The sequence below is a fragment of the Poecilia formosa genome, unplaced genomic scaffold (assembly GCF_000485575.1).
Source record: "Poecilia formosa unplaced genomic scaffold, Poecilia_formosa-5.1.2 Scaffold258, whole genome shotgun sequence".
Lineage (NCBI taxonomy): Eukaryota > Metazoa > Chordata > Actinopteri > Cyprinodontiformes > Poeciliidae > Poecilia > Poecilia formosa.
Window position 1 is genome coordinate 701,728 of NW_006800197.1, and position 23,659 is coordinate 725,386.

The 23,659-nt window shown below is 39.9% G+C and overlaps 1 protein-coding gene across 1 annotated transcript in view; it reads left to right on the top strand.

Moving 5' to 3' along the window:
- Positions 1–23,659, top strand: part of LOC103150634 (centrosomal protein of 290 kDa-like) — a 62,603-nt gene that overhangs the window by 15,088 nt on the left and 23,856 nt on the right. Inside the window, exons 19-35 of the mRNA XM_016680844.1 lie at positions 2,091–2,249; positions 2,831–2,980; positions 3,071–3,186; positions 3,262–3,364; positions 4,339–4,569; positions 7,573–7,746; positions 8,367–8,478; positions 10,658–10,863; positions 11,164–11,315; positions 11,730–11,841; positions 12,522–12,977; positions 13,076–13,240; positions 13,992–14,099; positions 14,247–14,381; positions 15,744–16,013; positions 16,135–16,242; positions 16,893–17,092. Of these exons, the coding sequence (XP_016536330.1) occupies positions 2,091–2,249; positions 2,831–2,980; positions 3,071–3,186; positions 3,262–3,364; positions 4,339–4,569; positions 7,573–7,746; positions 8,367–8,478; positions 10,658–10,863; positions 11,164–11,315; positions 11,730–11,841; positions 12,522–12,977; positions 13,076–13,240; positions 13,992–14,099; positions 14,247–14,381; positions 15,744–16,013; positions 16,135–16,242; positions 16,893–17,092 (2,957 nt within the window). The remainder of the gene's footprint in view (positions 1–2,090; positions 2,250–2,830; positions 2,981–3,070; positions 3,187–3,261; positions 3,365–4,338; positions 4,570–7,572; positions 7,747–8,366; positions 8,479–10,657; positions 10,864–11,163; positions 11,316–11,729; positions 11,842–12,521; positions 12,978–13,075; positions 13,241–13,991; positions 14,100–14,246; positions 14,382–15,743; positions 16,014–16,134; positions 16,243–16,892; positions 17,093–23,659) is intronic.

Sequence of the window (23,659 nt, forward strand, 5' to 3'; positions counted from 1 at the left end):
CCAACAGAGCCAAAATGTATACATACAGGCTTATGTGTGTTGCTAATGGATCTAGGATGTCTTTTGACTTGAGAAGGCCAATCAATATCTGCTGAGTGATCATAACTGGCTGCAGCTGGAGGTTTTTCTTTGTCATCATAAAACTCCGGTCACAGGGCTTTTCATCACATTTGTCGCAGACATTAACCAGGGCTGATGTTATTTAGCCAGTTTTTAACCTCTTTTATTTTTAGAACTCAAAATCTCATCATCATATCAGTAAAAATGTCTCTACCAATCATTCCTTTAGCCTCCCACTTTCACTGAATTCTTGTCCTGAACTCTACAGCACAGAGGAACTGTAGCTAAATCATTTGTCAGCACAAAAGCATCCCCTGGTTTTACCAACCCTTTTATTCTTATTGTTTAAATCAACATGAAATGTTTGTTTCCACTAGCAACCCGAACTAGTGGATTTCTAATCGGTACTAGCAGCCTAGCATGAGTTAAATACAGTGCATGGAGTAAAACCTCTCAACTGATGACAGTAAAATACCCAAAGTAAATAGGAATTCAGTTAGAAATTAGAGATTCAGTGTAAAGTAGTGGGCCTACTTAAAAACAGTGATGAATGCACTGCAAAAATACAAAATTTTTACCAAATGTCTTTTAGTTTATTGAAATAAGGCAAAATAAACTCACAAGTAACTTTTCAGTGAGATGTAGGAACAAAATAATTTCCTAAAATGTATGAAAAAGTACTACTGAGACTGGCAGATTATTTCACTTATAGCAAGACATTTTCCCATGTTATAAGTGAGAGAATCTGCCAGGGTTCTGTTAACTTAAAACAAGCTCCAATATCTTGCTGAAAACTTCCTTGTAGTTTTATTTTATTTCAAGTGTTTTAGGATATTTGCTCTTGAAACTAGACCAAAAACACTGGGTAAGAGGGACAGAAAAAGAGAGTGAAGTGATGTGCTCTATTTTCCTGGTTTTAGTCAGGACACAAACAGCAGCATTCTGGATCAGCTGCAGCTGGAGGTTTGATTTCTTAGGCAGACCTGTAAAGACTATGTTGCAGTAATAAATAAGACTAAACTCATCTATGAGTTTCTCTAGACTTTGCTAAGACACTAGACATTCCTTTAACCATAATGTTCTTCAGGTGATAGATCGCTGACTTTGTAACTGTCTTTACGTGACTCTGGAGGTTCAGGTCAGAGTCCATCATAACACACAGATTTTGGACATAATTGCTAGTTTCTAGCTGTAGTTACTGAAGCTGTATGCTGACTCCTGATCGTTCCGCCTTAGATCAAGGAATAATAACTTCAGCTCTGTCTTGGACGCAGCATTCTGAAGAGTTTTTGCCCGTACGTAGTTGTAGCCCAACTACATAAAATATACCTGTTTGGAGACCAATCAATGATCGGAGCTCATTGGTCACAAAGCTATGGCTGGCAGTGCTTTCATTGTAGCGACATTGTAGTGTCTGGAAAAAACACCCCAAAGCAAACCATCATCCTCCTATCACTTCCTGTTGTCTTTTTGTGATTTTCACCAGTAGTAACATCCGTCTGTCGGTTGTGTGACTCGTGCAATGCAAAAAAAATGTCTCCAATGCAGTTTTGCAAAATAGATCTCTTTCTATGCAGCTGAAAAACCAACTTGTCCTTGTGCAAAAACATTTTATCAAAAAATGGGAGTTTTTTGTTTTTGGTTTTTTTTTTTTTCAAAATTTGCATGTTTTCATTGAGCTAATTTGTTTTTGTAATTTCAATTTGCACAATTCTGTGGTTGATGGAAGCGCAGATAGTGAAGACTTTCTAGTTATCCAGCAACACAAATACTCACGGCCCCCAGACTGCATTATTTAAAAGAATATCAGGTCAGCACACACATTGGTCAAGAGGTAGACCAAAATGTCCGCAGTGTTGTAAAACTTTTACTGCGTGATGGTGGTTGGTAAAACTAGACCACGATTTACTTGACCTTCATGTCCGTGATGTGTGTTTTCAAACGTTTGACTGGAACGGGTGCAGCTAGTGTTTTTGTGCTGCATTTTAACTGTTCTCTCTTTCTATCTCTCTCTCTCCGTCTCGCGTCAGGCTTTAGATGTGAGCAGCCTAGGTGGGCAACCCCAGGCTGACCTCAACTTTCAAATCCATCAGCTGGTGGGCCGAAACGAAGAGCTGAGGCAAGAACTGAAATCGGCTCGCGAGGAGGCGAGCAGCAGCTTCGGTGACCTCGTCAGAGCCAAAGAGAAGGTACGACGAGGTGAAAAAACACCGGAACCCACAGGAATGTTTTTATTTTACCGTTTTTATAGCCAAGAATGTCACTCTTTGGTTTTCGGCTGTTGCCAACATGTGCTGGTTTCCTTTCACTTAACAAGAGAAACGAGGTAAACAAACCCGTGTTTTGGCATTTTGTTTATATTTGGTTTAAAAGTTCTAAAATGTGAAAGTCTGCAGCAAATAAACTTTTAATGAAGAACATGTGCCAGAAAACACAGCTTGCAAAATGTTTGCGAGATTCTTGTGCTTGAAAGATAGAAGAAATGTCGGGTATTAAACTGTTGGTTTTTGTTTGTTAGTTTGTTGTGTGTTTATTTTTGTTTTTTTTTCCTGCCATAGCCGTTGATCCGTGAAGTTGTTAAACAGTCAGGTGGTTTCCTGTCTTTTGCGGACTAAAGGTTTGGAATGCTCTGGAATGCTTCTTCTGTTTTTCTCTAGAACTTCCAGAGGATCCCACAGAGATACATTAAACAACAAATTTGGGTGAATGTTTTAAATGAAAGTGGTTGGGTTGAAAAGCTTGACCGATGGGTTGTGTTTTCGTCTGTCAGGTGAGCCATCTCCAAAATGAGCTGGAGCTGCTCAGGAAGTCAGGCAGCAGTGGAGTCCTCCCTCGACCTCTGACCCTCCCCGAAGGCCTGGGCCCCAGCAGCACCGAGGTCATTAGCTCCTTGAACGAGTATGCTGTTCGACTGCTTCAGGTCCGACCTAGTTTCTTCTCAGATCTCTGACTTCAATAATTGTAACTAAACTGAGAGTCTGTTTAAAAATCCTCATCTATTCTTGTTTAGGAGCTGAAAAACAGGGAGGAAAAAAGCAAGAAACTTTTAGAAACCCTTGAAGAATACAAAGAGAAGTTTTCTGTCATAAGCCATCAACAGGGACTCCTCTATAAGGAATATTTAAGGTGGGCTAACTTGACTAATTTAGAAGGCAAACTGTTGTAATGAGCTGGTGATGATGCCGTTGTTCTGTTTGTTAGTGAAAAGGCGGAGTGGCAAAAAGAGAAGGAGACATTCACAGACATGAAGAACAAGCTGGATGAGCAAAAGCAGGTGGACGATGTGAAAATTCAACAGTTCAATGTAAGTCACACCAATGAATTGCTGGAACATGAATAGGAATGTAATTTATTTTATTTTTTTGTCGTTGGTGTTGTACACCTAAACATGACAACATTGTTCAACTTAAAGTCAAATTGTATAGCTGAATAAATGTTTTTTTAAACAAAAACAGGAATGACATCTTAAAGTGGTTGTGAGCTACGGAGTCAAACCAGAGATCAATAATGTATCAAGACAAAAACAAAATGATTCCAAATGTGACATCTTTAGCATCTCATCTTAGCATTTAGCATGATTAGCACTATTAGCAATGCTACAGCTACTTTTACCTGACCTGTGAGACTTCCTAAAGACTCCAACATCTCCTAATCCATTTTGTTCTGTTTTATAAAGAATTGCCCCATTGCTGGAAGACTTTCAGCTACCTGGGATTGGCTCATGTCTTGCTGTCTCTTTATGTGGAAGCCTGATTAAACAGTTGAAAATACAGTTTCCTTTTAAATTACTTCTATGCTTTTACCAACTGTATTTTATAACACCTCACCGATGCTGAAAAACAGCTAGCATCCCTCTGTGGCACCTCTCACTTCAAGGAGACTTCCATCTGAAATCGGACGGTTCCATTTCCCAACCGATCAATCGGTGCGTCTTCGTTTTTTTGTTTTATTTTTGTTTGTTTGATTCATGTAGGCTTTTATTTATTATTCGACGTCATTAAGAACATGCAGTACTGAACTACCACTAAGAAAATCTCAATAGATTTCTAGATTTCCTTTCACCTTAGCTAACTTGAAACATACATCAGGGAGAACACGCTCGTCCCCCAAGACTTACTGCACAGCTTGGATTGCACAGATTTCAACATGCGCTGCAACCGAATCTCCGTGTTTGTCAGAACAAAACAAAGAAGTGTGTAAGAAAACAAGCAACGGCACACGCGAACGAAGAAGAAGTTAGAACCGTGACGTTAATCTCGCGTGTGTTTTGTCCATCAGGAGCTGCTGGACACACTTCACAGAGACCCCGAAGAAATTAGGAGGCAGCTGAGTGAAGCATTCCGCAAGCTGACCGTGCTGAGGGTCAACGAGAAGAAACTGACACGCCGCTACTCCACCCTGCTGGAACAGGAGCAGCTGCTCCGCAAGGAAAACGGCAAGCTCAGGGATGAGAGCAGCCGCATGCAGGCCTCTGTCCTCCAAAGGATGGGCTACCTGCAGAGGTACAAGGTACGCACATCCTGGTTCACCTGTTTCACTGTCAAATGGGGGCAAATCAGCTGGAAAACATTCAAAGCTCACGGTAAAAACGCAAGTACAAGAGGAATTCTGATACTTGGTTCAGCATTTTCTGCGTCCTTCTTAATTTTGCTTCCCGTTGTGGAAGAGAATATCTTTGCCAAATTTCTCATTCTGCATCTTATCAAAAAGCCTTTCCTTTTTAGTTTATGTTTGCAAGAAGGATTAGGTTGCTCTCCTCCGCCCTGAACCTCACCATAAATCTTACATTCGATCCAACAGAGGAGACATGTTTTCCTTGAAGACAGTGTTTGAGGTTGCTTTTGCTCGTCGTGCTGGAACGCTCGTTTGGTCCTCCTGATAGCCGGTGTTTTGATGTAAATCATCGGGCGATATTTACACTGTCGTCTTCCTAACACCTTTTCCAGTCGTTCGGCACTCAATCATCTGACTCCCACCTCTGTGCGGTGCTGCTGGCCTCGTTGACATGGAATGTTCTGGACGCTGGCTCAGGCTAAGCTCATTTAGCTCAGCGACTTTTGACCAGAAATTGTTTCTCCTGATAGCCGTTGGGGTTTTTTTCATGTCTTCTAGCGAAGGTAAACTCAGAAGAGCTTTGGTCACAGGATCACAGCGGAGCTTTGTTTGGTTAATTTGGTATGCTGACAGGATGAAGTATGTGGCAGCATTCGTTGCTCTGGCGCTGCGCTTCCTGATTAATCCACAGCTGAATTACCAAATCTGCTACCGGTGTGCCAGGATACTGGTTAATCCAAGGGAAGTTTTAAAACTGTTTATTTTTGTTTTGCCTTTTGTCAAATTGATTCCAGAAGTTAAGAAGCAATAAAAAAAACATGTTTTTTTATTTCCCCTAAAACCTCATTTATTTTTTAAGTAAAAACAAAAAGGATATAAAAAGTTTGACGATTTTAAGTGCAACACACATTTAAACGGCTTGTAAATTTGGTGAGAAAGCAGCTGAACTTAATAGTCATAATTCAAGGACCAGGTCAAATATTCTCTGAAAGTCTGATTTAAGGAGCCAATCTGTCTTCAATGCCCATATCTGATTTAAACACATTCCAGCAGTATTTATTGGTAGCCCTGGTAACATCAGTGCTTTGTGCAACCCTTCTTAGACTTCTCTTTTAACATTTTTTATACAATTAACTTATGCTTCTCCGGACAGTGGGCCTCATCATAAGCTGTGTTCTCCTTAGTTCACGCTACATATTTTAAATTGAATTTAGATCCAAAGAAGAGCTGACCATGGAACAGGGTCGATTTTGCGTCTGACGAATTCTGTTTGACTTCGCAAAATCATTATTTTGTTCAAAGATCTAATGACAACCAGTTTTTTTCCTTTTTCTTCTAAAGATCACCACATTTCTATTTAAACAGATCATACGTGTTAGACTGCTTGTGACATCAGGTCCAAAGTGCCTTCAGTGTCACTTTAACAAGTTGCTTTTTCAGATATTCATTCTTTGTCTTGTGTCAGATGCAGCTGAAATGCTTATTATTGAAAAGCTTAGCTCACTGAGTCTCATTCATTGATGGCGACTCCAGTTTGAGATGCCAACTCGAGTCACATGTAAGACTCAAAAAGAAACGATTTTAGATTGTTGATGAAGTTTTGTGGAAATTATATCAAGAAAAGAACTTAAATTCTTGCCCTCTTATTTAAAAATACATCCACTGTAATTGTGAACTCTGATGTCATTATTGATATTTTTATGACATCTAAGGAAACCAAGCTTTAGCAATGGATTTTACTTAATATTAGGTTACAAATTAAGAAAGCAGTTTCATTTATCAGAGGGTTTCCAGAAACCCGTTGGAAGCCCTTTTGTTTCCAATTGAATTATTTTGACATGAGAACAGAGGACATGTTTGCTGTAGGCCAAATCCACCAAGTGTTATGATTTGGGGATGGTTTGCTTCAACAGGACTTGCTGAGCTTACCTTCATATAAGCCACCATGAATTCTGCTGTGTAACAGCAGAATTCATGGTGCATCTGTAAAAATGTAAAAATCTGTGAATTCATGGTGCATCTGTAAAAATGTTAAGCAGATTCAGAACTGGAACCACCACGTACAAGTAAATCCACTGAAGACTGCCTGGGAATTTAATGGAAAGTCCTGATCAGAGTCAGACCCCAGGTGTTGGAGTCATTGAGAGGCTTTGGGATATCGCACTTTAAACTTATAAACTTGGCAGAGGTGCCAACTGTTTTTCAAAGTGTGCTCCTGAAAATAAAACTCTTACTTTTAGAGTCTAGACTGCTTTTCTTGAATTCTTCTCTTTCCCCGTGTACCAAAAATACTGTTTGGATGCCACCCAACACACCTAATCTGTTCCCCACACCCACCCCCAAACTCTGATGATGGTCATGAATCACCAAAACAAAAACCGATATCAAAAGAATCCAGAGGTCTTTCAACACAAGCGATAATGAACGTTGTGAAAATACTCAGGGAGTTCAGGCAGAGCCCTTAAACAGCACTTAGCGAGAACCTCACACATCACCCGCGATCGTCACATGGTCCCGAGAGTGTAAATGTAACCCAACACTACACAAATCTTTACAAGGGGAACACATTCATCTGTTCCACTCGAAAATACACTGAAGGTCACCGGGTGTACATTCCGCTTTGACGGGCAAAGAGACGGTAGACGCGTCTTCTGTGGTTAAATGGCTCCATAGTTTTTGGGAGGAAGAGATAAGGGAGTCAACAGGGATGAGAAATCTCACCCCCAGCCTTTTACCTACAGCCACTGATTTAAGCTAAATGTTTTTTTCTCTTTAGAAGCTAAAATACTGGAAGAAAGCAATTAACCGTCCTGTTGGGTGTGGCCACTGAGTAGTTAAATCAGTAGTCACTGTAAAGCATTGTTTCACAACTTGTCTTTTTAAAACAAGAATAAAAAATGATGCCGTTGACAGTTTACTATTGAATTGATGTCTCACCCTTTTTTTTTTGTTCTAAAGGAAATGGCTGCCTATAAGATAACGGCCCTGCAGAAGGCCTTGGATGACAGCGTGCCTGCATCAGAACTTGAGAGAGCCAATAAGCAGTACACTAAGCTAACAGTCAAATACAGAGATGTGCTCCAGAAGGACAGCCTACTTGTACAGAAAACATCCAGCCTCCAACATTTAGAGGTAGTAAGAAACATTCCCAACTCAAAACTTTCCTCTTCAACCATCTGCTACTCTTTCACTCCTTTCAGTGTCCTTGTTCATCTCTCCTATCTTCAGACTTTCGACAAAGTAGTTTTGAACACCACTTACAGTTTTCTGGAGTTTCTTTTTGTTAACGTTTTTTATTTGATTTTGGCAGCTTTTTCACTCATTTACTTGCCAAGTTGTAACCATCCAAGAGTTTGCGGGAGGACGTGTAAAGATTCTAAATAAATTTAAAGCTGTTTGGCAATTCTTGTCTTTAGAACTGTATTTTTGTTCTGTCCGTCAAACCAGAAACAACTTCTACTTCGTTTATTGTTGTCCTAACACCATTCCTTATTGTGTAACAGCTTCCTCTGCACCAAAACTGTAAGTCATCGTGTTGATGTCAACATATTTCCAAAGATTTTTTTGAAAAAGCTGCAAATGTTGAGCAAAGAACGTTTGAAAGACCTTCTGGAAAACTTAAAGAACATTCAATCAAGGCTGCTTTAAGAGATTACAAGTGACTTCTCGGTTACATCATTGAATGTTACATTATTTCCAGTGGTGTGCTGAACTCTTCCAATGCATCTTTGTGATTCTGTCCAACATCCCAGAGCGAGAACGAGTCTCTACGGAAACAAATCTCTGCCGTCAATAAGGAACTGGAGATCACGAAGGAGAAACTCAACACCCTGGAGCAAGCATGGGAGACCGTCGGTTCAGTCGGTAAGCAAAAAGAGGGAGCTCACTCCAGTCATTTGCATCTTAAAAAAAAAAGATGATAGTGTCTATTTTGTTTACTCAGAATCTTAAAACGTGTTACAAAACTATTTGTTCTGCATAACAGTTGAGACATTCATTTGCTTCCAAACGAGAGTTTCGACACAGCTTCCCTGAGCTGTTCAGCACAAATCCTCCGGGATGAAATCTGAGGTCGTCATTGCTATAAACAAAACAGTCGCAGGATTCTGGCGATGCCACACAACATGGCCACAGCAGAGATTTCCCACAGGGGGGAGATGACAGTGTTTACATCTGTGGAATCACAGTTCCTCTGCTCCTCTCTGCTGCCCTGCCAGCGGCCGTTGCTGTAATAGGCTCGGTGGTTGCAAGGCGGCTTATGTACGTTTAGCCGCATTGTTGGCATTAATTGGGGTGTGAGCTGCGGCTCGAGTTGTTATGACGTTTTTGTCACAACAGTGAGAACGTCAGGTTAAGAGTCGTTATATGCGCAAGGGATTTCGGAGGCCATTCTATAGCAACCACATCCAAAACTACAGTGCCTTGCAAAACCGCTGACGCTGGTGGAAATTGTAAAAAATCTAAGTAGCACATAATTGTGACATGGAAATAAAACCATGTGCTTCTTTCTTTGATTCTCCTAAAAATTCAAAATCCAACTCAACCTCCTCTTTTTTTTTCTTCTTCTTCTTTATAGAAGTCGTAGAGTTAGTAAATTGAATCCTCCTGTTTGTAATGCAATCTCAGTATAAATCAAGGCATTCTGTGAAGTCCTCAGAGGTTTGTTAGAGAGGATTAGTGAGCAAACAGCTCTGAGGAAAGAGCAGGAAATGCACCAAAGCAGATCAGAGATAAAGTTTTTGACAACATATTACAAAAGCTCCGTTTTGTCCTCCACGCAATAAGCTGAACTGACAGGTCAGGAAAGTTGAGCAATAATTAGAGAAAAAGCCGAGAGGAATTCCAGAGCTTCAGAGCTCAGGTGGGACTAATGACAACAACAGAAAAAATTAAGTGATTTAAATCAAAGAATGTTCCAATCCTTCAATGGTCTAGTCAAAGTCAAGACTTAAATCTCACCAAGAATCTGTAGCGAAATTCAAAAACGGGGGAAAAATAGATGGTTTTAATCCAATCTGGTTGAGCTAGATCCATTTTGCAAAGAAATATGGACCCCCATAAAATACATATAACTAATTCACTCTGTTTATTTAATATATGCATACAGAGTGACATAATCATATCCATTTTTAAACATGATTTGTTTTTTTACAATGACATTTTATTATTTGATTTTATCATGTAAAACATCTAATTATCAATTAATCAAATATTGACATAATCATCATCTAATTTGGTAATTGATTAATTGTTAAGTGGAGTATACAGAGTTAACAAAAGGGCATCTGCTGGAAGAACAACATATTCAAAGCAGTGATTAAGCCAAAACTGCATGCATGCAAAAGAAAATGCATGCATGCATATTACATTTAAGATACAGTAAAAAAAAAAAAATCTTTGTCTGTAAATATGTTCTACCCAGAACTCAAGTGGCAGTTTTTGCTTCACTTGCTTCAAATCTGTAATAAAATAAAAAAAAAAAAAAAAATCTCCTCTTAAGCACCTTTTTATGTCCAACTATTAAACAGTTAATCCAAAAAATAATCACCAGATCCATAAACCAAAACTGACTCTCCATAATCCATAGGGGGAGCACATCATGATGAATTTGAAAATCATCTTTTGACCCGCCAAATGAGTGTCTCGCGACCCGCTAGAGGGTCCCAACAACCCAACACTCCATTTTGGGAACCCCTGAATTAGGGTACATGTGCCAAGTTTTCTTTCAGCTAAACTTTCCAGTTGTGTGTTACTTTATGTTGGCTTGTCCCAAAATATCCTTATGAAAAACATTTGCACTTGTGGTTGAAACATGACCAAAAATATAAAGTACAGGGGGGTAAAATATAAAATATTCTTTTTTTTTAATTCAAAGTTTTTATTCTTGAATTTATTTATTATTTACATCTAAAAAAAATCACTACTTTTTTGAAGAAAATATATTAAATGTTTTTTCTTTGTTTTCTTTTTTTTAATGTTTTACAGCCTTGACAGTTAATTAATGGTTCCACCTCACTGAAACAACCGTTTTTTTCTTCCCCAGGCTCTGAAACCGGCCTGGCCGAGGGAGACAGGGCCTCGATCAACAACGAGGCGATATCCGCTGCTAGGAGGATCACGACTTTAGAGATAAAGGAGCTGAATGAGAGGCAGAGGGCCGAGCATGCCCACAGGATGTACGAACACATGAGGAACTCCCTCAGACAGGTGGAGGAGCGCAACACAGAGCTGGAATCCAAGTTCTTAGAGGTAAGAGGCCAAGGAAAACATTAGATTGTTGTTTTTTTTTTCTCCCATCTGGCACTTAATTCGTACCAGTCAACACAATCAAGTGATGAACTATTCTAAATGGTTTTTGCATCTCCTGGCAGGCTCGCTTTATTATCTAACAAGTCTGTTTTTGCGTTATATAAGTACAGCAGAGCCTGTGCGGAAAGACGTTAATGTGACCATTCAGGGTTATTTCTTGCTGAAATGTCTGAGTTTGCGTCCGATCGTCTGGAACACATCACTTTAATCGCTTTCATCCAACGCTTTGTTTTGCTCCAGCTGACCAAGATGAATGCGGAGTCCCAGCGGGTCGAGCGGGAGCTAAGAGATGAGCTGGCAGGCGCCAGCAGCAAAGCCGCCAGCGACGCCGACAAGGCCAGGATCTCAGAGCTGGAGAAGGCCGAGGCCGAGCTGCGCCTCGAGGTCTCCAAGTGCGTCTCGAAAGTGTTCCTTTGTTTTTCCGTTCTTGATTGCTGCTGACTTTGGTAATTAATTGCTGAGGTGAACATGTTTTTGCAATCCTCGCAAAGATAAGATGGTTCCTGACTGGACCTGGAGAATTTACCTTGGGCAGGAATCACCTAATAGATTCATTGATATCATGACTGTACCAGTCTCTCGCTAGGTTGTTGCTAAAACTGTAAAAAAATAAATAAATTAGAATGTGTGCAGCCGTGCCTGTTAGAGACGTCTGCATCCAGCTGAAACGCTTCAGGTTTAGTTCTCACTTTTTGCCCTTTCTCATTATGCTGGTAGTAAATCCATTCATCTATCTTCGCTTTTTTTTATGAGTGAAGATAGATGAGAGAAGTACCAAGTGGTGCGTGTGTATCTTTCTTCTGCAGGCTGCAAGAAGTGTCAGACGTGGCTTTGTCCCAGGTCTCTGCTCTGCAGGCCCGACACAAATCCAAAGACAACGAAGTTGAGGCTTTCAGGAGACAAATACTGGAATACCAGGTGATAGGAATTGCTTTTGTATCAAAAAAATTTTAAAAGTCGACAGGAATTTCAAAAATATGACTCAGTTATTTATGTAATTGGAAAACATTTTTGATTATACTCAAACACACAATTGTAGAGTCTTTAAAAAGGCTCCACAGTTAACTTGCTCCACAGTTAATTGCTAATGAGGTAATCGGCCAGTGGATCTTAAAACAAATTAAATAAATTAGAAGAAATATCCCCCATAATGGACAATGATAAGTACCGTATTTGTTTCCGGGCTTCCACCTCACAGAGGAGCCCTCCACCACATTGACTCTTCAAAGCTCCCTCAGACTAGCCAGCAGCAATTAGCAAACACCTGGTGGAACTGAACATCTGATGAGCTCATTATAGGAGCTACTTCTCAGTGTAATACCGGTAAAAATGTTGTTGAAGGGTTATAGAGGAGCCATGTTGAGATGACTTCCTGAAGGTGGAGTTTCAGAAGGGACAGGAGTTTCTTAAAGAGACAGGGGCCCAATTTCAAATTACAAAGTCAATTTTCTTTAAGCGATATTTGATATATATACAGCATTTTAACGTTGTAAAATACTGTATATATGTCATATGCAGCATTTTTATTGTTTTATTGCGCTATAAAATGCTATGTAGCTGGGAAAATCATAATACTAACCATTCTCAATTTTCCTCAGTCACAGTCGGATGAGAAGGCTCTGATAGCAAAGCTCCACCAACACATGGTGGCGCTGCAGCTCAGTGAGTCGACAGCTCTGGGGAAGCTGGAGGCCGCTGCCTCTCACATCCAGCGGCTGGAGGCCAACATGCTGCGCGCCGAGCAGCGGCTGGACGCCAGCGAGCGAGCGCTCTTCCTCGCCCGCCAGGAGGGCCGCCACCGCGCCACGCACCTCCGCAAGACCGTCCAAGCTCTGCGCAGGCAGTTCGCCGGGGCGCTGCCCCTCTGGCAGCAGGAGAAGTTCTCCCTGGCCATGCTGAAGCTCCAGGAGGACCGAGCCAAAGCCCAGGAGGAGAGGAGGGCAGCTGAGGTGGAGAGGCGGAGGGCAGATGGAAGAGCCCAGGAGCTGGAGGTGAGACTGCGAGGCCTGGAGGAGCTCATCTCTACCCTGAAGGACGTGAAGGGTGCCCACAAGGTCAGTGAGCGGGGGAAGAAAACCAAATAAAACAAAAACATATGCCGCGTTCATTGGGTTGTACTTGCTCGATTAAATTCTGCTTTTACCTGAAACAGGTAATGGAGTGGCACAAGAGGATGGAGGAGGCCCGCCTCCAGGAGCTGAGGAAAGGGAGGGAGCTGGTGGTCCAGAAGGAGGAGATCAGCTACCTTAAGAAGCTGGTGGAGGAGCAGGACCGCACAGTCCGCTCGCTGGAGGAGGACATCGTCCAGCTCAACTCTGTGAGGACAAACCTTCTACAAGTTTACAACTCTTATCAAACTCTGTTAAAAGAAAACTATGTTTTATAAATATCACACAGAGGGCTGGATAATATGGCATTAAAATTAAATCTCTGACTTTTTTTTTTCCCACACCAGAGGCAATTTCTGGTTTTATTCAATTTTCTTTTCTTACTTTCTTTTCTAAAAGAGAAATTACAAATGTCTTTTTTTTTTTTTAAATCCTCTTGTGAGTTTTATTATAGAGTATCAGGGTCAGGCCACGAGAATTTTTGTTTGATTACAAGAATACGGTAATAATATCTGCAGAATAAAGACCCAATTTGACCAGAAGAACGTCTTAAAATCACAAGAAACGAGAAAAAGTTTGGATAATTGATTTCTTGTTATTGTTTGTGTGGGGGTTCTAAGAAAATCTCTACATCATTCTCCTAATATAACAACTGTGATCTTGTAATATTATGACTTCATTCTCGTTATTAAAAAAGAAAAAAACATCTTAGCCCGACACTTATATTTTTCCGAATATGAAATAGAAGTTGTAAAACATGCTTATCAAACAAGATGGCTGCCCTGGACGTGCTGACATCACACTGAACTACAGAAACCCCCTAAAAAAAAATCATATTTTCCATAAATTAAATAAATTGAATGATTAAACTGATGTATTTCCCAGGCCTGATTGTACATAAAACAAAATAACCATTACTCATTGGCGAACACAGCTGTCTGACATTTTCATTCTACTAAGCTTCAGGAAGAGCGTCAGCTGGCGTGGGACCAGCGGGAGGTGGAGCTGGAGCGCCAGCTGGACCGCTATGAGAAGCAGCACACCGAGATTCTCAACAACGCCGAGAAGGTAAAGCAAGACTTGGAAGGTTTATTGATAAAATGTTTCCATTTTGTTAAAAGCCAAACTTATTTTGTAAGAAACCAGTTGGGCGTTAAACTTTAATTGATGTGTCCTCTCATTGTTTTTTTTTGTTTGTTTTGTTTTTGTTGTTAGGTTAAGGAAGGGGAAGGGCCGCTCCCAGACCCAGTGCTGCCTCTGGCTCATCAGTTAGAGTTTGCTCTGGGTAAAATCAAAGAGCAGGTTCGCACCATCTTGGAGCTTCAGGGAACATGCAAAAGTTTGGACAAGGTAACTGATTCGGTCACAGTTCATGCATACGGAGGACCAAAACTGATATAACTAGAAATAAAAGAAGAAATACATGAGAGCCGTTAAATGAAACACATGTTCTGTCTGAGCATCCACACAAAAAGTAATAAAGTCCGTAGTAATAGCACTATTTTCTAATAAAGTTGCTAAACTTTAGCTCACTGATAAACTGGTCTCCATCTTTGTTGAGGTCAGTAGAGTGTAATTCTAACCAACCAATCTGTTTTAAGACTCCGCCCCTCCTCATCTGCATAACGAGGCAAAATGCACAAGGTAAAAAGAAGAGACAAGGAAATGTAAAAACAGCAAATGTATGAGGAAAAAAAAACTTTTTAACAAAAATGTATGTAAAAGGAAAAACAACAAATATATATTTCTGCTTTTATTTTTATATCGTCTTTGGTTCTCCATTTACATAATCAAGACACTTAACCCCTAAGAGATCCTTTAAACTTAAAAAAAATGAATACCATAATGAATGAATACCAAAATGCATCATTTATTATTTTTAGTTTTTTTTTGTTTTTTGTTTTTTTTAAGGAAAATGCTTCAGAAATGAACAACAAAATTGTTCGCTGCCTAAACTCTGCTGGTCATTTCTCCACCTTGAATGGGTAAAACTTTGTTGGCCTAAAATAAAAATATAAGATCATATTTATATTTTTTAAGTATTTTAACAATTTCAAGTCAGGTTTATTTACATAGCTGCACTGATTTTTTTCTACTATGTAGCCCAGGAAAGTCTTCTAAATGAGATTTTTAATATCAATTAGTTTTTTTGTTCTTGTAGTTTAGCATCAGCCGATACCAATCCGATACAAAAAAATAGAGCTGAATTGACTTAAACCGTTTCTTTTCTTTTTTTTAACACAGACGTAAATGTACTAATTTACTTTTTCTTTTTTATATATATATAATTCTACTCACTTAAACACGCCTTGGCCTTCACATAGCCAATGTAAAATAAATAATGAAGAATCTGAAACTGACAAAAACTATAGGTTGACTATCTTGGTATAACATGTGAAAATAAATCACAACAAACCTTCCAAATGGTTCAGAAAGTGTAACTAGTAATTCTAAATATAATGTGAAATAAATAAAGCATGACGTCACTCAGAACACAAACCACAGAATTAGACTGAATAGATCTGCCAATGTTTGTGTCAGTTTTTGTGTAGCTTATCCAAATAAAGATAATGTAAACAACTGATGCAATGGGTAACTTTTAAAAGAAAATCAGAGTTACATTCAAATCTTCTCTTAAGGGTTAATTGACCGTTTCAGACGATCGAATTGTTCATGTTTGAATCCCTACTTTAAAACTTTGTCAATAAACAGAAACTGAAAGAGAGCGAAGTGGCTTTGTTGAAAGCAGAGCAGAACGTCGTGTCGAGGGACAAGGTGATCAACGAGCTGCGTCTCCGGCTCCCGGCGGCCGCCGACCGCGAGCGTCTGCTTGCCGACCTCAGAAAGAACGAAGAGGACCAGCCAAGCAGCCAGGCTGCCCTGAAGCTGGCGCACCAGACCATCAAAGATCTCCAAAGTCGACTCGACAAGAAAGAAGATGTGCTGAAGAAATACCAAAACCAGCTGGCTCAGGCCAGACAGGTGAAGCTATGATGTTGAATGATGAGTAGAAAGGATTTACTTTTGTAAAAAGAAAGACAAAAGAAGATCTATGAACACTCCACTGTTTTTCATTCCTTGCCTCACACACTGTTGGCTCTAGGATCAAGAGGAGATGATAAAAAGACATCAGGAAGAGTTGAGAATATTACATCAGAAGCTGGACTTGCACACAGACACCTCTCTGGATCAGTTCAAACAGACAGCATTGGTACGTTCAGGCTCTCCATTTAAAAAGACTGCTTTCTGAGTTAAAACCCAACTGCCAACAACGTCTTAGTAGGGCAGTGTTAGGTAACGTTGACTTTTATGAGCTTTGCATCATGTAATAATGTTAGTCCCTCATCAAGAACACACCTGGAGTGTTGCCTTGATTATTTTTTCAGCGAAACGCTGGTAAAAATGCTAACATAGGGTTAATACAGGAGCGCTGTTGTGATGACTTCCAGAAGGCGGAGTTTCAGAAAGAACAAGAGTTTCTTAAAGAGACACAGGCCTAATTTCAAGGTTTTAAATTACAAAGTCACAAAGACTGAGAAGTGAATTTAATAAGATGGTCAAGAAAAAGTATAAAAAAATATAAATGGTCTAAGCAGTGTTCCCTGAGATACCCCAAAACTCAAATCACACCACTTACTATTTTGAGCACTCCTAATTATTAAGAATTTGCTGTAAGGCACCATTTTATAGCATTTTTATAACAACCAAAGGTAATATAGTTACTTATTTGTGCTATAAAAAGTCACTTGACATTAAAAATAAGTATTTATTCAGTCTCTAAGCACTTGTTAAACAGTTTAAGCGTGTGTTATTTAAGGAAGCAACAACTGTTGGGTTTAAAATGACCCTCTTTGTGTTCAGGAGTTGATGAAGAAGCCCGCTATCAGAGTGCTGACACCTAAACACCTGGAGCGCCTGGCTGAGTTGGAGCAGACGGTGGCTGAGCAGGATGCTTCACTCAGCTCTGTCACAGAGAAGCTGAAGCTGACCGCAGCCGAGCTGGAGCAACACCGGATCGCCATGGAGACGCAGGCTAAGAAACACGCTGAGGAGACGGCAAAGTAATCAGCCACCACTAACCATTTTTACAGTGAGCTGTCATGTGTTACACTTTTACATAGAAAGATGTTTTTCAGTGAATTGGCTCAACATTTTGACACAAAAATACATATAATATATATATATATATATANAAAAAATTAAGTGATTTAAATCAAAGAATGTTCCAATCCTTCAATGGTCTAGTCAAAGTCAAGACTTAAATCTCACCAAGAATCTGTAGCGAAATTCAAAAACGGAGGAAAAATAGATGGTTTTAATCCAATCTGGTTGAGCTAGATCCATTTTGCAAAGAAATATGGACCCCCATAAAATACATATAACTAATTCACTCTATATGCATACAGAGTGACATAATCATATCCATTTTTAAACATGATTTGTTTTTTTACAATGACATTTTATTATTTGATTTTATCATGTAAAACATCTAATTATCAATTAATCAAATATTGACATAATCATCATCTAATTTGGTAATTGATTAATTGTTAAGTGGAGTATACAGAGTTAACAAAAGGGCATCTGCTGGAAGAACAACATATTCAAAGCAGTGATTAAGCCAAAACTGCATGCATGCAAAAGAAAATGCATGCATGCATATTACATTTAAGATACAGTAAAAAAAAATCTTTGACTGTAAATATGTTCTACCCAGAACTCAAGTGGCAGTTTTTGCTTCACTTGCTTCAAATCTGTAATAAAATAAAAAAAAAAAAAAAAATCTCCTCTTAAGCACCTTTTTATGTCCAACTATTAAACAGTTAATCCAAAAAATAATCACCAGATCCATAAACCAAAACTGACTCTCCATAATCCATAGGGGGAGCACATCATGATGAATTTGAAAATCATCTTTTGACCCGCCAAATGAGTGTCTCGCGACCCGCTAGAGGGTCCCAACAACCCAACACTCCATTTTGGGAACCCCTGAATTAGGGTACATGTGCCAAGTTTTCTTTCAGCTAAACTTTCCAGTTGTGTGTTACTTTATGTTGGCTTGTCCCAAAATATCCTTATGAAAAACATTTGCACTTGTGGTTGAAACATGACCAAAAATATAAAGTACGGGGGGGTAAAATATAAAATATTCTTTTTTTTTAATTCAAAGTTTTTATTCTTGAATTTATTTATTATTTACATCTAAAAAAAATCACTACTTTTTTGAAGAAAATATATTAAATGTTTTTTCTTTGTTTTCTTTTTTTTAATGTTTTACAGCCTTGACAGTTAATTAATGGTTCCACCTCACTGAAACAACCGTTTTTTTCTTCCCCAGGCTCTGAAACCGGCCTGGCCGAGGGAGACAGGGCCTCGATCAACAACGAGGCGATATCCGCTGCGAGGAGGATCACGACTTTAGAGATAAAGGAGCTGAATGAGAGGCAGAGGGCCGAGCATGCCCACAGGATGTACGAACACATGAGGAACTCCCTCAGACAGGTGGAGGAGCGCAACACAGAGCTGGAATCCAAGTTCTTAGAGGTAAGAGGCCAAGGAAAACATTAGATTGTTGTTTTTTTTTTCTCCCATCTGGCACTTAATTCGTACCAGTCAACACAATCAAGTGATGAACTATTCTAAATGGTTTTTGCATCTCCTGGCAGGCTCGCTTTATTATCTAACAAGTCTGTTTTTGCGTTATGTAAGTATAGCAGAGCCTGTGCGGAAAGACGTTAATGTGACCATTCAGGGTTATTTCTTGCTGAAATGTCTGAGTTTGCGTCCGATCGTCTGGAACACATCACTTTAATCGCTTTCATCCAACGCTTTGTTTTGCTCCAGCTGACCAAGATGAATGCGGAGTCCCAGCGGGTCGAGCGGGAGCTAAGAGATGAGCTGGCAGGCGCCAGCAGCAAAGCCGCCAGCGACGCCGACAAGGCCAGGATCTCAGAGCTGGAGAAGGCCGAGGCCGAGCTGCGCCTCGAGGTCTCCAAGTGCGTCTCGAAAGTGTTCCTTTGTTTTTCCGTTCTTGATTGCTGCTGACTTTGGTAATTAATTGCTGAGGTGAACATGTTTTTGCAATCCTCGCAAAGATAAGATGGTTCCTGACTGGACCTGGAGAATTTACCTTGGGCAGGAATCAACACTAATAGATTCACTGATATCATGACTGTACCAGTCTCTCGCTAGGTTGTTGCTAAAACTGTAAAAAAATAAATAAATTAGAATGTGTGCAGCCGTGCCTGTTAGAGACGTCTGCATCCAGCTGAAACGCTTCAGGTTTAGTTCTCACTTTTTGCCCTTTCTCATTATGCTGGTAGTAAATCCATTCATCTATCTTCGCTTTTTTTTATGAGTGAAGATAGATGAGAGAAGTACCAAGTGGTGCGTGTGTATCTTTCTTCTGCAGGCTGCAAGAAGTGTCAGACGTGGCTTTGTCCCAGGTCTCTGCTCTGCAGGCCCGACACAAATCCAAAGACAACGAAGTTGAGGCTTTCAGGAGACAAATACTGGAATACCAGGTGATAGGAATTGCTTTTGTATCAAAAAAATTTTAAAAGTCGACAGGAATTTCAAAAATATGACTCAGTTATTTATGTAATTGGAAAACATTTTTGATTATACTCAAACACACAATTGTAGAGTCTTTAAAAAGGCTCCACAGTTAACTTGCTCCACAGTTAATTGCTAATGAGGTAATCGGCCAGTGGATCTTAAAACAAATTAAATAAATTAGAAGAAATATCCCCCATAATGGACAATGATAAGTACCGTATTTGTTTCCGGGCTTCCACCTCACAGAGGAGCCCTCCACCACATTGACTCTTCAAAGCTCCCTCAGACTAGCCAGCAGCAATTAGCAAACACCTGGTGGAACTGAACATCTGATGAGCTCATTATAGGAGCTACTTCTCAGTGTAATACCGGTAAAAATGTTGTTGAAGGGTTATAGAGGAGCCATGTTGAGATGACTTCCTGAAGGTGGAGTTTCAGAAGGGACAGGAGTTTCTTAAAGAGACAGGGGCCCAATTTCAAATTACAAAGTCAATTTTCTTTAAGCGATATTTGATATATATACAGCATTTTAACGTTGTAAAATACTGTATATATGTCATATGCAGCATTTTTATTGTTTTATTGCGCTATAAAATGCTATGTAGCTGGGAAAATCATAATACTAACCATTCTCAATTTTCCTCAGTCACAGTCGGATGAGAAGGCTCTGATAGCAAAGCTCCACCAACACATGGTGGCGCTGCAGCTCAGTGAGTCGACAGCTCTGGGGAAGCTGGAGGCCGCTGCCTCTCACATCCAGCGGCTGGAGGCCAACATGCTGCGCGCCGAGCAGCGGCTGGACGCCAGCGAGCGAGCGCTCTTCCTCGCCCGCCAGGAGGGCCGCCACCGCGCCACGCACCTCCGCAAGACCGTCCAAGCTCTGCGCAGGCAGTTCGCCGGGGCGCTGCCCCTCTGGCAGCAGGAGAAGTTCTCCCTGGCCATGCTGAAGCTCCAGGAGGACCGAGCCAAAGCCCAGGAGGAGAGGAGGGCAGCTGAGGTGGAGAGGCGGAGGGCAGATGGAAGAGCCCAGGAGCTGGAGGTGAGACTGCGAGGCCTGGAGGAGCTCATCTCTACCCTGAAGGACGTGAAGGGTGCCCACAAGGTCAGTGAGCGGGGGAAGAAAACCAAATAAAACAAAAACATATGCCGCGTTCATTGGGTTGTACTTGCTCGATTAAATTCTGCTTTTACCTGAAACAGGTAATGGAGTGGCACAAGAGGATGGAGGAGGCCCGCCTCCAGGAGCTGAGGAAAGGGAGGGAGCTGGTGGTCCAGAAGGAGGAGATCAGCTACCTTAAGAAGCTGGTGGAGGAGCAGGACCGCACAGTCCGCTCGCTGGAGGAGGACATCGTCCAGCTCAACTCTGTGAGGACAAACCTTCTACAAGTTTACAACTCTTATCAAACTCTGTTAAAAGAAAACTATGTTTTATAAATATCACACAGAGGGCTGGATAATATGGCATTAAAATTAAATCTCTGACTTTTTTTTTTCCCACACCAGAGGCAATTTCTGGTTTTATTCAATTTTCTTTTCTTACTTTCTTTTCTAAAAGAGAAATTACAAATGTCTTTTTTTTTTTAAATCCTCTTGTGAGTTTTATTACGGAGTATCAGGGTCAGGCCACGAGAATTTTTGTTTAATTACAAGAATACGGTAATAATATCTGCAGAATAAAGACCCAATTTGACCAGAAGAACGTCTTAAAATCACAAGAAACGAGAAAAAGTTTGGATAATTGATTTCTTGTTATTGTTTGTGTGGGGGTTCTAAGAAAATCTCTACATCATTCTCCTAATATAACAACTGTGATCTTGTAATATTATGACTTCATTCTCGTTATTAAAAAAGAAAAAAACATCTTAGCCCGACACTTATATTTTTCCGAATATGAAATAGAAGTTGTAAAACATGCTTATCAAACAAGATGGCTGCCCTGGACGTGCTGACATCACACTGAACTACAGAAACCCCCTAAAAAAAAATCATATTTTCCATAAATTAAATAAATTGAATGATTAAACTGATGTATTTCCCAGGCCTGATTGTACATAAAACAAAATAACCATTACTCATTGGCGAACACAGCTGTCTGACATTTTCATTCTACTAAGCTTCAGGAAGAGCGTCAGCTGGCGTGGGACCAGCGGGAGGTGGAGCTGGAGCGCCAGCTGGACCGCTATGAGAAGCAGCACACCGAGATTCTCAACAACGCCGAGAAGGTAAAGCAAGACTTGGAAGGTTTATTGATAAAATGTTTCCATTTTGTTAAAAGCCAAACTTATTTTGTAAGAAACCAGTTGGGCGTTAAACTTTAATTGATGTGTCCTCTCATTGTTTTTTTTTGTTTGTTTTGTTTTTGTTGTTAGGTTAAGGAAGGGGAAGGGCCGCTCCCAGACCCAGTGCTGCCTCTGGCTCATCAGTTAGAGTTTGCTCTGGGTAAAATCAAAGAGCAGGTTCGCACCATCTTGGAGCTTCAGGGAACATGCAAAAGTTTGGACAAGGTAACTGATTCGGTCACAGTTCATGCATACGGAGGACCAAAACTGATATAACTAGAAATAAAAGAAGAAATACATGAGAGCCGTTAAATGAAACACATGTTCTGTCTGAGCATCCACACAAAAAGTAATAAAGTCCGTAGTAATAGCACTATTTTCTAATAAAGTTGCTAAACTTTAGCTCACTGATAAACTGGTCTCCATCTTTGTTGAGGTCAGTAGAGTGTAATTCTAACCAACCAATCTGTTTTAAGACTCCGCCCCTCCTCATCTGCATAACGAGGCAAAATGCACAAGGTAAAAAGAAGAGACAAGGAAATGTAAAAACAGCAAATGTATGAGGAAAAAAAAACTTTTTAACAAAAATGTATGTAAAAGGAAAAACAACAAATATATATTTCTGCTTTTATTTTTATATCGTCTTTGGTTCTCCATTTACATAATCAAGACACTTAACCCCTAAGAGATCCTTTAAACTTAAAAAAAATGAATACCATAATGAATGAATACCAAAATGCATCATTTATTATTTTTAGTTTTTTTTTGTTTTTTGTTTTTTTTAAGGAAAATGCTTCAGAAATGAACAACAAAATTGTTCGCTGCCTAAACTCTGCTGGTCATTTCTCCACCTTGAATGGGTAAAACTTTGTTGGCCTAAAATAAAAATATAAGATCATATTTATATTTTTTAAGTATTTTAACAATTTCAAGTCAGGTTTATTTACATAGCTGCACTGATTTTTTTCTACTATGTAGCCCAGGAAAGTCTTCTAAATGAGATTTTTAATATCAATTAGTTTTTTTGTTCTTGTAGTTTAGCATCAGCCGATACCAATCCGATACAAAAAAATAGAGCTGAATTGACTTAAACCGTTTCTTTTCTTTTTTTTAACACAGACGTAAATGTACTAATTTACTTTTTCTTTTTTATATATATATAATTCTACTCACTTAAACACGCCTTGGCCTTCACATAGCCAATGTAAAATAAATAATGAAGAATCTGAAACTGACAAAAACTATAGGTTGACTATCTTGGTATAACATGTGAAAATAAATCACAACAAACCTTCCAAATGGTTCAGAAAGTGTAACTAGTAATTCTAAATATAATGTGAAATAAATAAAGCATGACGTCACTCAGAACACAAACCACAGAATTAGACTGAATAGATCTGCCAATGTTTGTGTCAGTTTTTGTGTAGCTTATCCAAATAAAGATAATGTAAACAACTGATGCAATGGGTAACTTTTAAAAGAAAATCAGAGCTACATTCAAATCTTCTCTTAAGGGTTAATTGACCGTTTCAGACGATCGAATTGTTCATGTTTGAATCCCTACTTTAAAACTTTGTCAATAAACAGAAACTGAAAGAGAGCGAAGTGGCTTTGTTGAAAGCAGAGCAGAACGTCGTGTCGAGGGACAAGGTGATCAACGAGCTGCGTCTCCGGCTCCCGGCGGCCGCCGACCGCGAGCGTCTGCTTGCCGACCTCAGAAAGAACGAAGAGGACCAGCCAAGCAGCCAGGCTGCCCTGAAGCTGGCGCACCAGACCATCAAAGATCTCCAA